General features: G+C 30.9%; 2 protein-coding genes across 2 annotated transcripts; both read right to left on the reverse strand.

Annotated features, from left to right (window-relative positions):
* Positions 1 to 10079: 10079 nt before the first annotated feature.
* On the reverse strand, positions 10080 to 12103 carry LOC139094566 (probable tubulin polyglutamylase ttll-15). Its single transcript, XM_070645648.1, has 5 exons — positions 11830 to 12103; positions 11181 to 11778; positions 10930 to 11119; positions 10645 to 10865; positions 10080 to 10452 (listed from the first exon to the last, which is right to left on the reverse strand). Exons 1-5 carry the CDS (start codon positions 12068 to 12070, stop codon positions 10137 to 10139), a joined length of 1566 nt encoding a protein of 521 aa, XP_070501749.1. The 5' UTR covers positions 12071 to 12103; the 3' UTR covers positions 10080 to 10136.
* A 378-nt stretch (positions 12104 to 12481) lies between these two features.
* Positions 12482 to 14329, reverse strand: LOC139094502 (probable tubulin polyglutamylase ttll-15). The gene is made up of 4 exons (XM_070645546.1): positions 14058 to 14329; positions 13206 to 14002; positions 12927 to 13147; positions 12482 to 12854 (listed from the first exon to the last, which is right to left on the reverse strand). The coding sequence occupies exons 1-4, from the start codon at positions 14284 to 14286 to the stop codon at positions 12539 to 12541; spliced, it is 1563 nt and encodes a 520-aa protein (XP_070501647.1). The 5' UTR covers positions 14287 to 14329; the 3' UTR covers positions 12482 to 12538.
* Positions 14330 to 14675: the final 346 nt, after the last annotated feature.

A 14675-nucleotide genomic window follows, 5' to 3' on the forward strand; every position in this document is an offset into this window, starting at 1 on the left:
AATTTTTTGTTTGAAATCTACGGTGATTATAGGCACGCAATGATAATTATTCAGTGAATTTGTGCTGTACATTCATGTTCAGAAGAAGAATGTTGAGAGAAATTTAAGTATGAAGCAGCAACAAGTTTGAGGATAATTAAACAAATTTTCCCGCTAGCTTCAAAACTTTTAACAGTTCAGATTCAGTTCCATAGATAGAAAAAAATTCAGCTGCTGCTCCCATTTCGCTTCCTTCATCGGTTGGTGTTTTTGTTGCTGCTCAATTATTTAATGCGTGCATTGAACAAGAAATTAAATGTCATTAAAGTGAAAATTGGAACTGAAACAGTTAAACATACACACATACGCACAATTCTTGCATAACAATCATAAAGTCACATGATGATGATGGCAATGATGGCATGACATAAAATAAAATGGAAGAAGTTAGAAACTCAATAATTTCAACCACAATTTGACATTAAATATGATTTCATCTAGCAGCATTAGGTCTCTTTATACGTAATTTTTACGGTTAATGAAATACACAAATTAGATGCTCAAAAATGACGATAATTCATGATAATTTGGCGTTTCATCTTTCAGCCGAAATTCTCTCTTTTCTTTCTCTATTTCTTTTTCAATCTCGCTAGATTGAGTTTCAGTTTCTAATCATAACTTGTAACTGCTTCATATACCGACATGTATGGTTTCATTTTAGATCTAGAAGACATAAATAAATATTTTCAGAGATTATAATTTCATTTAATTTTCAACTAATCATGAGAAATAAAAACAAATCATAAAACTAATCATAAATAAGTTCAGCGAACCATCACAAAAGTCACGAAAGATCTTTTCATGTTGCTGCTTACTACTGGTCTGCTTCTCCTTTAACATGTTATTCACAATCAATTCTGTGAAGTCATCTCATCTATAGCATGCATGCTTCTTAATAATAATTTAATAAAAAAAATCATTGCTAGAAATTTTTGAACTTACAATTATGCAGGACATGCCATGATTATTCAAAAGTGATATTAGAATGTCCAAAAATGTTAATTTACAAGCTACTCTACATACTTGAAAGATAATTGTGTAATTGTTTCCTAAAAGCATGTCTACTTCAAAATATATCGTGATCGCTAAATCTTTGAGAATTCGATATCGAGAGAACTGTAAGGTAGCTAAAATCAATCACTTTCATTTGCATGTGCATGTTTCATGATGACGATTTCTCAGGCAATTTTGTCAGTTAAACAACTTATCTCCTTATGAGGTACATACCACAGTAGCGTGTGCATTAAAATAATTATTTTAATGATGTTGTTTTTTATATTGTTTGTAACTTTCACGAATTAATAGACATTCAAAGTCTAATGGGTGTCTTATTTTAATTTTTATTATGGTATCATTTTCCTCGTTGATCATTTACTGTTTCAGAAACGGATTTAAGTCTGATTTACAATTTTTTAATTTATGAGCTCTTTTTTGTTGGATTAATGATTAGCCTTAATTTTAATCCTTTATAAACAGAGTCACAGGCTCGATAGATCCAGCTTCAGACTGAGTCAGACTCGATTATTACAATTGGATATTGGCATCTAAGTGGCAATTTTCATGTTAATTGCCATAAAATTGCCATTTGAATGCCGTGTGGCACTCTTCTGACTGCCATGAAAATTGTTTCGATCTGGAGGCCTTTAGATGTCACGTTTGGATGTCACGATAAGTACATTGTCCCAAAAGTGAGTCATAATCCAATAGAGTTTAAGTGACGTAACAAGTAAATGACCCCATTCAAAATTGAAGAATTTTAAAGACGCAATAATAATTTAAATTGAAAAATTCATCTCCTCAGTGTTAAGTTTGATTATCTTAAGAAGTAAGATAATAACTTGTTGAAGTTTGCATGATCAACATGCAGGAAGAGAGTTAAGCAAGCAAAAATTGTTTTCAATGGATTTTAACGATCAATGTCAAAAATGACCATAAATATTCAGTGATTTTTGATCGTAAATTTTAAGCATAAAAGAGTTGACTACACAGTTGTGTAGCAAAGTAAAAATTTCATTTCAATTCATTAAAAAAATGGAAAAAGTCAATAAAAGCATCAAAGTTTATTTGCTTTTTATGTGAGCACACATGGTGGACTTTATGGAACTATATTGGATATTCTACATTGTAATATCTATATTATTTACTACCAATTATAAATCGTGATCAAGACCATTATGAACGAGGAATATTACATTCTGCATACGGAAAATAAGATGCAACATTGTTGTAGACATCAATTTTTTTATAGCCAATCTTGATGTCCATGAATGTGGAATTTGAAATTATAAAGAAAAACAAAATTAATTTTTTGCCTCATTTGTGTAATGATCAATTTTTTAATGTGCACATTGATAATTTGAGACAAACATCAAGGTATCCAGTAAGGGTAATTATAATAACTGCTATATAATTAATTTAATAACCGACAACTGCATGCAAAATATCGTCATAAAAATCTCTTACTCACTAGCACACTTGTGCTTAATTAGAATGATCCAAGAATTAACGAAAATAAAATTCAATGTGTTAATGCAATTCTTTTAAGCCGTTGCTTGTCCTTATGTCTTTAATTTTTAAAAGCACTTCCACTAATTTGCACGCCATCCACTTACTTGATGCCGATAACATGTCTCATTAATATATATTCTTTTAGTGCCTTATGCATCTCATTTCCATCCGAGTTAAATAAATAAGGAATAAAAAAATAATTTCCAACAACAGTTTTAGGAGGCATTAATGAGTCTACATTGCCAAATAAATCATTTTTTCACACTGATAAGCTTTGACATCGAAAATGCTTTTGCCGGTCTCACATTTTTATTTTTTCATTTCAGTGCTAAGCTACATGCATGTATATGATATACAATATCAAGTATATGTATTCGCAAAATAAAGATGCTGAATATAAAGGTTAAAAAAGGTGGAATCAAGTTCCACATACATATATGAAAGACAATTTGCTTAAGCAGGTAATAAATCTTGACGACAAAAACACACTTTTCAAGTTTCTTTCATGTCCGGCGAATAAATAATGCTTGTAAAAACATAATTTAGTTGTAATATGAACAAAATCAGCGACATTCAAAAGAAAGAAATAAAGAGGAATCGACTAAGCAGTGACGGCGTTAAATATCCCCAGCTTACAATCATATTTTAAAATTCGCACATCCAACGCCACTGCTGTTCTTCTCTTCGATTTCTTTTAATCATTGTTTAAGTTAAATTTATAACATCGTTGACATTTTGATTTATTTAAAGTTGCTCCTTACAAAAAGCTCATGTGTCCGAATAAATATTAAATATACACTCATATAATCATGACTATATATGATTGTACGAAATTAGAATATTCATTGTTTGTAATCTTTACGACACACATACACTCGCATTATTCCAGCCATAATCAATTTATCATTTTAAATCAGTATCAAAAAGGTAGCATTGTACAGTTCGTCGACTTAATTTCGCAAGACAGACGCGATTGTAAAAATTCTTATTTTATGGTAAAAATCATAATCCTTTGCATAGTGCTCCCACATTTCTTCCAACTGTCTTATTTCCTTCTTTTTATTCACTTCATTTTGGACGGTCGTACATAACGGCAAGGTCAATGAAGCTCGAAAAAATTGTTTTTTCTTGATCATCGATTAAGCCAAACGAAGAATATTTTATGCCCCTTTAAGGTGTCGATGAAGACTTTATTAAGTACTGCTATGGAAATATTCAAATTTATTTAGGGTATTATCTTTCTTTCCAATATCATCATCATTACTACTTAATACTTTATTGAATGACTTCGCTTTCTGGAATTTTTATTTAATTTTTTGCCACAACATCTTCTCATATGGGCAAAAACAGAAGTGTTTAGAATTGAATCTTAAGAAATTTATGTGATTTTTTTATTGTCAAGAATTCCTTAACTTCTTCATTAACTTCGTAGATCTGCTTAATTTAATCGTTAGATTAGCATGCTGCAAATGATTACAAAACTTTTCACTTTGTATCGACATGAAAGGAACAACAGACTGATAATTAATTCAAAGATCTCTAGAATCAGCACTGAATGTAACATTTTCAAGCAATTGTATTGCTGTATCCTACAATGCTCATTTACTAATAAGTATAACTAACAGAACTAATCTTTACAGATATATAAATAAATGTTTATTCTATGAAGTTCTAAATCAAACTAAATATTACTACGAAGGGGTGAGCAACTATGAAAGGGGAAAATCAACTAATTGTAGTTGAAAATATAATTTGAATATTAAACGACAGTTGACCACAGTTGCTATGATTTTGCCATAAAAATGCGCCGAAGCAAACAACAACTTAGTGCTTATATAACTTCAAATCTCGCATAAACGAGGCTAATTTTCCGTAGAGGTAAATAAAGAAATTTCGGAATCTCGATGGGAATCTTAATTTGCATATAAAAATCTTCTCACAGAAAATAATTTAAACTTAATTTAATCGTATCCATTTGATACGAAAAAAGCAGAAAATGGTGTGATTAATGAAAAATGAATAACTAATGCATGCTTCTTTTACATACTGTTATTTATTTCTCATCTTAATTTGAATATAAATATTTTCGGTAGACTGCGCAAGCTCTCCTTTAAATGCCATTCGTTTTACAAATAAATGTTGTTATGTTTTTTGGATATACGGTAACAAAATATTTCTATATCTGTAAAAACAAAACAAAAACACAGAATGAGAATGGACAAAAAAAATTGTCACGCAATCTCATTAAAAAGGCAGATGATAGTGTAGCCAATGATGATAATTAAGTTCATGCTTTGCCTGGTTCACTGATGACGCATCGACGAAAAGTGAAATGATATCAACATGTCACGTCATCTCGCACGAAATCTGTAATTATGTTGTTGTTGTAGATGTTTCCTTCTTTTGTGTTGTTTTCGTTGACATGAATTTGCTGATCTTCCTTAAATATTGTTTTTGTATAAGTTGTACATAAGTACAAAAATGGACAGATAAAGTATGTGATACATTTTAAGTCACACAATGATGATGATTGTACAGTATATAAATTGTATGGTTTATGATTTCAAGGGATATATATTCAGCACATTTACTTACTACAATGTATGCTACTTCTATTTTCATCATTTTACGAGATTAATATTTCAAAAGATTGAGAATGTTCCAACTATAAAAGTGACATTTTAAAAGGTACATGAAAGGCGAATAAATTGAATTCATCGCAAAAGGAAGCTTGAGATGGAGAAAAGAGAATAAAAAATTTCTATAGAAAATCATTCAAACGTCACAAATTAAATCCCAATATCACACTGTGAAATTATATTTCATTAAATAACTTTTTGATTCCTTCATTTGGGTACAGTCAAAAACTTCATGTTTATTTATTTAAAAATATTTATTTCTTTTTCCACATTTTGTGCGGTATTACTTCTGTTCAGCTTTTAATATCATTGTTCTTGAAGGGTTATGTAATCAAATATTGTGGTATTTTCAAGGGATGTGATCTTGTGTTGTGTCTGGTATGACATTTTTTCTACAAGTTTTGTTTGGGTTTCGTAGGAAGCATCTTGTCTCCTAATTTTCATTTGATTGCAGATCAAATGATTGCAGATTATGATTGATTTGATTGCAGATCAAATGTGGCTAACTAGTGTGTCACGGTACAAGTAGATCTGCCTTCATGACTCCCTGATTTTCTAAAAATTCTACATGCCGGTATGTCGGAGTATAGTACGGTAAGGTTTACAACCATCTCCGTACCCAACATGAGCACAAAAAGCATCAGAATGCAAACAGGATTTCCAACGATACCTGTGCTTAACATTCGTGTTACTATCCCTTGCTACCAAAATTTGTTATGCTATTACAAACTTATTTAATTCTTTTTCTCACAATTCAATGAATTCATATAGAAGGAAAGAAAGAGAAAGACAAATGCGCGAAAAAGAGTAAGAATGTTAAATTAACATAAAGCCCAATGAGAAACAACGAATGATATGATAAAGAAGCATGTCAAACTAAAAGGAATTTCTCGGTCCAAAAGTGATGTTTAAAGAAGAGATGAATTAAATCGTACATAATTTATTTTGACACTTTTCGATTTGAGCTGTTCATATGATGAATGTAATATTCACACAAGCTTAGTTGGCAAAAGGCTTAATAATTTTGTTGGATTTTAATAAGAACCGTCGGTAAAGTTTACAAATTAATGCGAATTGCTCTATATTTCAATAGAAATATTAAAATATGCTTGAAAAATCTGATATGTTGAAGATTAAAGAGTAAGCAGTGCTTCTCGGATCATTTTGAAGAGTTACTCGCCATTGACAAATGCTTTGAAAAAATCAAGTACTCAATGACAAAAATCACGGAATAAAAGTAATGGTATGCGATGTAAGTGGTAAGTAAATTACAGTTGAATACAAATAAGCAACAGTAAGCAGGTTGAATATATTCATCTCACTCTTACTGCCATAAGTGATTTTAATTTATTTATGTGTATGTTAAGTATTGATTTTCATTTTATTGCAATTTGACTTTTTGGCACTATTATGTTGTGGATCAATGCATATATGATGTTTCCATCATTAATAATCCTCAGAGCTTAGTAATGTTGGAAAAGAATGCATTTAATTATTCTGGTCAAATGAATAAATTTATGTAAATCAAGATGAAAGAAGAGGATATAATATAAACATATTGAAGACATGAAAGATATTCGTCCATTGTTTTACAGAGCATAATTTGATTGAAACACGAGTGATAGCAGTTCATGGTGAGTTGTAACATGAAATGATGGATTATTTTCTTTTCAGTCAGTGGACGTACATAAGTTGAAAAAACAATCTCACCGACTTTATTATGTTCGCCATACTTTATGCCATCAACATTAACATAATATTATAAGGAACTCTCGAGTAATTATGAAACTGCCGTTCATTAACAATTTATATGCAAATTTTGTCCGATAATCTAATTTTCCGAATTTGAGGCCACAATGTAAGAAGTAAATTGATGGGCGAGGAAATAGTGGCAAAAAATGAAGAAATATTCACGAAATTACAATTAACCATCAAATGGTGGGTAAATGCTTTCACCTCCAATGTATTTCCATTTCTCTCGACTGTGTATAATACAGCATAAAATTCAATGCTACTATGAATTCAGCACTAAGTTCAGCAACAAAAAATAAAGGCAAATTAAATGAATTGAAAATTGAGGTAACAATGGCGAATAAATTTACAAAGCTCTGTGAATAAGCGTAACATAGTGAACATAATAATAATAACGGCAACGAATTGTTAACGCATTAGCATAAAAACAATGCCTAAAAAAAGTTGAGGGAATTTCTTCTTCGTGCTTCTGCTATGGCAATAGAGAGCTAAATAGCTAATTCTCATGCAAACCAATCCCATCGTAACTTTTCTTTCGCTTTAATTACATTTTCCGTTTCAATTACATTCAAAATTGTTTTTTTTCTACCATTTTAATCTTTGCCACATCACTTCTTACCATTTTTTTCATTAAGGCATTCATGTTACTTACTGTATCTAATATTAAACTATAATATGTCGACATATCCTTAAGACATTACAATATTGTGTCAAAAATACCTTGAAAAATCATTAAAAACTCACAAAATCAGCATCATCCAGTTGCTAATTTGAGAATTATCATTTCATGGCATTTAATAACGAGCTGATTATCTTTGATAAATTGATAATCATTAAAATTGATTTAATCTGTTGTATTTACTAATAAAATAATAATTAAGAAATCATAAACTCGAAATAATGACCGGCAATTGATCAAAGCTACCAGTCATCATCATTCACTGGATACAGATCAATAAATTATGAAAACTAGCTTAGTGCAAATTAGTTTCCATAAATTTTGGAAAGTTCTTACAACAGCTTATAGATGAAAAAAGGCTGAAAATTTATTCAAAAATAAATAAAATTATTCAAATGTGATTATCAAGTCTTGAGCAGGCAGAGGAATTTAAATGAGAAGCTGAAAGAACATTTTGCCGCATAAATTTCGAGCCAATATTAGAAATGTCTTCATTATTCGATATGGACTGACTTTCTTCTTCTTATTTTTATTGTTTTTCGCTGTTGAACATTAGATGATGCTGAGATGAACGTGAAAATATTTGGAAACAACAGAAATAAATTCAGTTTTAGTTCGATTTTTACACTTCTGAAGTGGCTTTTTAAAACACGTTTATTCATTTATGAACTAAAATTATTAGTCGGAGCTTCTTCTCTTTGTCCGATCTATGATTTGAGGATGATATCGAATATCAAGTAGTATGACAGAAGTCAATCGAATCATATTTTTTTTATTAAAATTACCTTAAATGCATATCAGATATCATATGTATAAGAAATAACAATAGAAACAGAAAAGGAAGGAGGAGGAATAAGATATAACAATAATCACATCAATGGTCATTATTAGTAAACTAGAATTGTTGAATCATTCTTATGGACTGTAATGACAGGTGGTTTGGGTTGATGTTGAAGCAAATAATTGCGATAATAAACCAATCCAATATTTATGAGATGGCAAAATATTGACAGAATGAGAATCCAAAATGAAAAGCCAAATTGTGCAAGTCCATCGGATGTATAACGAGATGATGTACGAAGTGTATCAGTAATGGCAATATTCTTGCTAATAAAAATCCCAAAAACGATGACCAAATGATCATTGTGATTGTGCACAAACAAGCTGCAATTCCATTCCACACATAAAGTCCATATGTGCTTGTCAGATAGTAGATTGGATTACAAAGAATATTGATCATCGAGAAGAATGCTGATATCAATGTAAATAGGCTGCTTAAAGCCAAAAATATGACAGTCGTTAGCCACAGGCCAGCGCTTAAAAATTCATCTTCAAATGATGCCGCTTCACTCATTTCGTCATAGTTTATTTTCATCGTCATCGCCGTCATATTCACCTGTTCATTAAAATTGCTTCTTGTCGTTTGTTTCGTTCTCGATGCAGGGCATACAGCCAAGTCTTCACCCTTTAGCAATTGATCAAACTCATTGCTTCTCCTATCTGATGTTTGTTGACAACTATAAAAGCACTTGTTTATGTCATATCTGCATATTACTGCAAGAAATTAAGACAATTAAGACACAGATAAAGTGTTGTTAATGTTAAGAAATGAAACTTTCCAAAAATATCGGCAGGAAGTATAAATTGATGGATGAAAGTGCGATAAGAAATAAATTGTGCATCATTAGATTGATATTTGATTAATAGCATTCTCGATACAGATCAATGAAAAATGTTGAGCATAATTTGTAGAATTCTGCTGTCTCTTGTGCCTATCACATTCTTAATAAATGTGATAACTGCAGGCTAAACATAAATCTAGAACCTTACTGAATTTCCATGCAACATAAATTGCAAACGTATATGCAGAATCTTTTGATGCTTGCTTCTGATTTTCTCACGGACATCTACAATAAACGTGCAGTTAAATAATATCAGCATTGCTTCATGTCAAAATGTTTGGGAATGAAGAATTACATCGAAAGGTTATTGAACATGACGAATCTTTACGCAAAAGAACAAAATGCTTTAAAGTAGCTACATAAGTCTGAATATTTTTCACAATTATCAGCACGCAATGATAATGATTCACTGCAGTTCCTCGAGTAGCAAATTATGCATTCCAAAGCAATTGCTTTTAGTAATTTTAATATCGATTAAAAATACTTTAAAATTGCTAGCTTTTATGGCAAGTAGTACTTTTATGTGATATAAAGTATGGTTAGGCTGTTGCTAAAGTTTTCAAATTCCATATATATTGAGGAGCTTTGGGATCGTTCAAATATGACGTTTAGCATCAACTTATAAACTCGTGAAACTGAATGATGCTTTAACTTAAGTTTTAAACTAAAATTGTCTGTTAAAACGAAACAGCCAACTCTGTCCAATTAACAATTTACGTATATCCAAAGACGTCATTTGTGATTGACCTATTTATCGTCATTCAAGGGAATTAACATATCTTTTCAAGTTTGCTTACACAATTGTTCCTAAAAATGTATTAATTTATATTTCTTTATTTAGCACCATTTATCATCTTCTAGACATTTAGCCTTGAACCAATCCAAGGAAATTTGATTATTTTTAGTAATTGATTTATAAAATTCATTATCATTGTAATATTCCTTAGCCGGAAAGACTCTTCGGAAGTTTCCTTCATGCATATGTTCACGGAATGACTCGCGCATTTGATAACGATTGCTTTCACTGACACAAGGCATGCATAGTCTGCAATTTTTATGTTCACAACTTTTATGGCATTCATATTTTAGACAGGATTTTATGTCAACTGCAATATTCTTTCTGTTTGCTATCATAACATCCGAATCATTGAATCTAAAAGTGAAAATTAATTTGAATTAGAATTTTCATTCGTTAACTGTCGTTTAATATTCAAATTATATGAATTATAAATTGGTTGTTTTTCCCCTTTTGTAGTTGTTAGTGCCCTTCATATAAATATTTAGTCTGATTTAGAATTTCATAGAATAAACATCTCATTTATCAAATCCGTAAGGACGTTCTTACCTAGACATAAATTCGCAGTATGATCCTCCACCAACCATTTTCACTGTATTGTAGATCACTTGCTCATAAATGAGTGCATTTAGTTCGTATCTCTTATTGGCTGGTGTTAGATTTGGACTCATGTTAACTTCCATCACGTAAGGTGTTAAATTTTCATCAAAAATAAAATCATATCGAACTAGTTCAAAGAAATGATGAGTTGAGTAATTCATTGATTTTGTCTACAACAATAAAGCCAAGTCTTAAGTTATTAGGAATTGAAATTTGTATTAGTTTGGATCTTACCTTTTGCATGATTTTCGATTCGGAATTAATTGCTATTTGAGTAATTGCATCGTCAATTTTCTTCCACAGTTCACTGACATTAAATCCTTTTTTCCTGATGTAGTCTTCAAACATGGTCTTGAATGGATATTTAAAGATTTCATAGTTTTTCTCAAATGTTGGCATATCATATGCTGGATGACATCCTTTTCTAAAGTAAATAAACATTATTTACATAAATTATTCTCAAGACAATCAAGTGTCTGACTTACTGCACAACATATTTATCACGAATTTCAGGATCAAATGGATGATACTTCTCTTTGCAGAATCTAAAGAGTACATCAGCGTCATATCTATAAACTCGTATAGGATCCATGGATGTGATTAACACAAAAATACCAAAATCAAATGCATGTCCATCAATTAAGAATGGCTTGTCCATAAATTGTTGATAAAATACTTCAGACTCTTCATACAAGACATCATCTGCATCAATAACGTAGACACCACGGTTGTAGACATTTTTCTCGACCAATTTTGCTTTTGGATTATCCTTTAGAAACTTTTGAAATTTCTTTTTATCGTGCGGAAGGACAAATGATGGTAGGATATACTTCAGATGTGCATTGATCTCATTCATATAACTTTTACTAGCTATAGCACTAATTCCAGGAAAATGATTAATTTTTTGTTCCAGTCTTAAAGGATTCTTTTTGATTTTATAAAAATCGACGTTAACTGTTTCATCATCTCCTTGAGAAAATGGACTCTCGATGCTCCATAGGAAATCCCAATCATCACCTTGAGATACATTCGCAAACTCATATTGCAGATTACTAAACACTCGATTCATTGTACGCAGGTGACCTAAGAAATGAAAATTAAGTAACAATACTTAAGCTTCCATGTGAATTCTACCTGCTTGATGCCAAATTTCAATAACAACATTCCAGTATTTCAATCTCTTGACATTCTCAATTTCAACTAAGCTTTCACTTTTTAAATCATTTATAACTTCAGTATTTGATTCAGGATTAAGAACTAATACACTTAGTATAGCTAATAGACATATAATAATACTAACTAAAAGGATTATAACATAATTATTACTCAAAAATGAGTTTTTATTGCCACGTTTATTCGTTTTATTCGATACCATCACTTTGATCCTGACTGAACGGTTGACAAATTGAAATTAAATTCTCTCTTATCAATACTAGTGTCTGTTTATTGGATGGGTTTGTTCACTTAGTACGTAACGCGATAAATATTGACTTCTAGATGAAGGAAGGGAACCCCTGTGGGGTTCGTAACAAAATGTCCACGTAAAATCACATAACAATATCTTAACCCACCAAAGTATCTAGACACCCCCTCTCCCCCCTACCTCCTTCTAAGATCGTTACTTAATAAGAGAACATCCCCTTATATAAAACATCTGTGTTTTAAACTTGAGGCTTTAAATATATTTTTGAAAATTATTATCAAAATTAATTACTTATACAGTAGTTAAGGTGTAAGTTACTGAAATTCCTGTATTGACACAAATGTTTCCAAAAAAAAAAAACAATTTTTAATAAATGAACAGCAATTATCTTTATTTGATGATATTCAATAATTCAGATAATCAGCACCATTTTTCATCCTCTAAGCACTTTGCCCTATACCAATCTACAGAAAACTGATTATTTTCAGTCAATGTATCATAAAGTTCTTTATCCTCATAAAATATTTTAGATGGAAATAGTCTACGTAGGTTTCCTTCATAAAGGTGCTCTCTGAATGCTTCACGCATTTGGTAACGATTCTCTGCCTTGACACATGGGGAACATAGTTTACAGCTTGGATGTTCACAACTTTTATAGCATTCATCTTTGAGGCAGGATTCAACATCTACAGCTATATTCTTTCTGTTTGCTACCATAACATCCGAATCGTTGAATCTAAATATGGGAATCAATTGGAATTTGTAAGCTATTATGATGTGAGCATTGTGGTTTGACACATCGGCTTACCTAGACATGAACTCGAAGTATGAACCTCCACCAATCATATGAACAGTATTGTAGATTAATTGCTCATAGATTAAAGCATTTTCTTCATATCTTTCTTCAGCTGGTGTTAGATTTGGGCTCATGTTGACTTCCATCACATAAGGCTCTAAGTTTTCATCGAATATTATATCAAATCGAACTAGTTCAAAGAAGTTGTGAGTTGAATAATTGAATGATTTTGTCTGAAAATATCAAAAATTAAGAAAATTCTAAAATGTCAAGCATTAAATCTATAGTTACTCTATTAATAACATTTGGTTCAGTATTCATGACAATTTTAACAATTGCATCATCAATTTTACTCCAAAGTGACTTCACATCATAGCCTTTCTCTTCGATATAGTTCTCGAATATTTGTTTACTTGTGTATTGATAGTTTTCAAGGACTTTTTGGAATGTTGGCATTTCGTATGCTGGAAGACATCCTGACTGAACCACATATTTATCACGATTACTAGGATCAAATGGATAATACTCTTCTATGCAGAATCTGAAGAGCACATCAGCATCAAATCGGTAGATTCTCAAAGGATTGAAGGAAGTAATGAGTACAAAAATGCCAAAATCGAAAGCATGTCCGTCAATTAAGAATGGTTTGTCCATAAATTGTTGAAAAAATATTTCAGAATCTTCATCATGTTTCCTTTGCAGCACATCCTTCTTTGTGACTATATGAACTCCTCGGTTATATATATTTTTTTCAACCAATTTAACTTTTGGGTTCTTTGCCAAAAATTCCTTAAATCTTGTTTCGTCATGAGGAAGTACAAAGGAAGGAAGAATATACTTCAAATGAGCATTCATGTAATTCATGTGACTTTTTCCTACCAACAATCCAATTCCTGGAAAATGATTAGCTTTCTGTTCTATTCTTAGTGGATGTTCATTCACATTCATAAACAGAGCGTCAGTTTTAAATTCAGGAATGTAGAATGGATTTTCAATTGCCCACAATATATCCCAATCATCACCATGTGACGCATTTACAAATTTGTACTGCAAATTTTCAAAAACTCTATTCATTGTACGAAAGTGACCTAAAAGGTAAACAATTATGTCCATTTCCTTATTTAATGAATATTTTAGTCTTGCCTGCTTGATTCCAGACATCTATAACTACACTCCAAAATCTTAGTCTCTTAAATTCTTCTTTTTCAACCAAGTTTGCACTTTCTGTGGCTTTACTCTCATTATCTTTGGGTTTAATTAGGAATGCAATCAGCACAGATAGCAAGATGATAATTATGCTAACTAAGAATATTATGATGTAAGTATTTAAGGAAGAGTCTTCGCTGACACGTTTATCATTTTTCTTCGGCATCTTGAATTATACTAAATGAATTTGAAAAATGACTTCACTTTTCAATATACAATTCAATGTCTGGCTTTCAATATCATCAATATAGTTAATAAAATTGTGTCTGATGAATTTCCCTCAATTATTTAATCTTCAGTTTTATTGACACAAGTGGAAATTTTTCATGATTTTCTCTAACGGCTTTTTAAATTTTAAATGTAAATACGAGGTAGATGCTACGACGTGTGCGTTAAGTACGAGGGTGATATGCTTTGATCGAGATTTCAATATTTAAATATTTTGAATGAAAATGTTGTCTAACTGGAAGTCACTTCTATTCCTTAGGTTTGTGATTGCATGAAAATTTTGAAGTCGAAAAATGACATAAATCCGAATCAAAACACAATATAAAC

This window comes from Chironomus tepperi, unplaced genomic scaffold (assembly GCF_022539635.2).
Source record: "Chironomus tepperi strain 1889 unplaced genomic scaffold, CSIRO-AGI_Ctep_v1 contig_354, whole genome shotgun sequence".
Taxonomy (NCBI): domain Eukaryota; kingdom Metazoa; phylum Arthropoda; class Insecta; order Diptera; family Chironomidae; genus Chironomus; species Chironomus tepperi.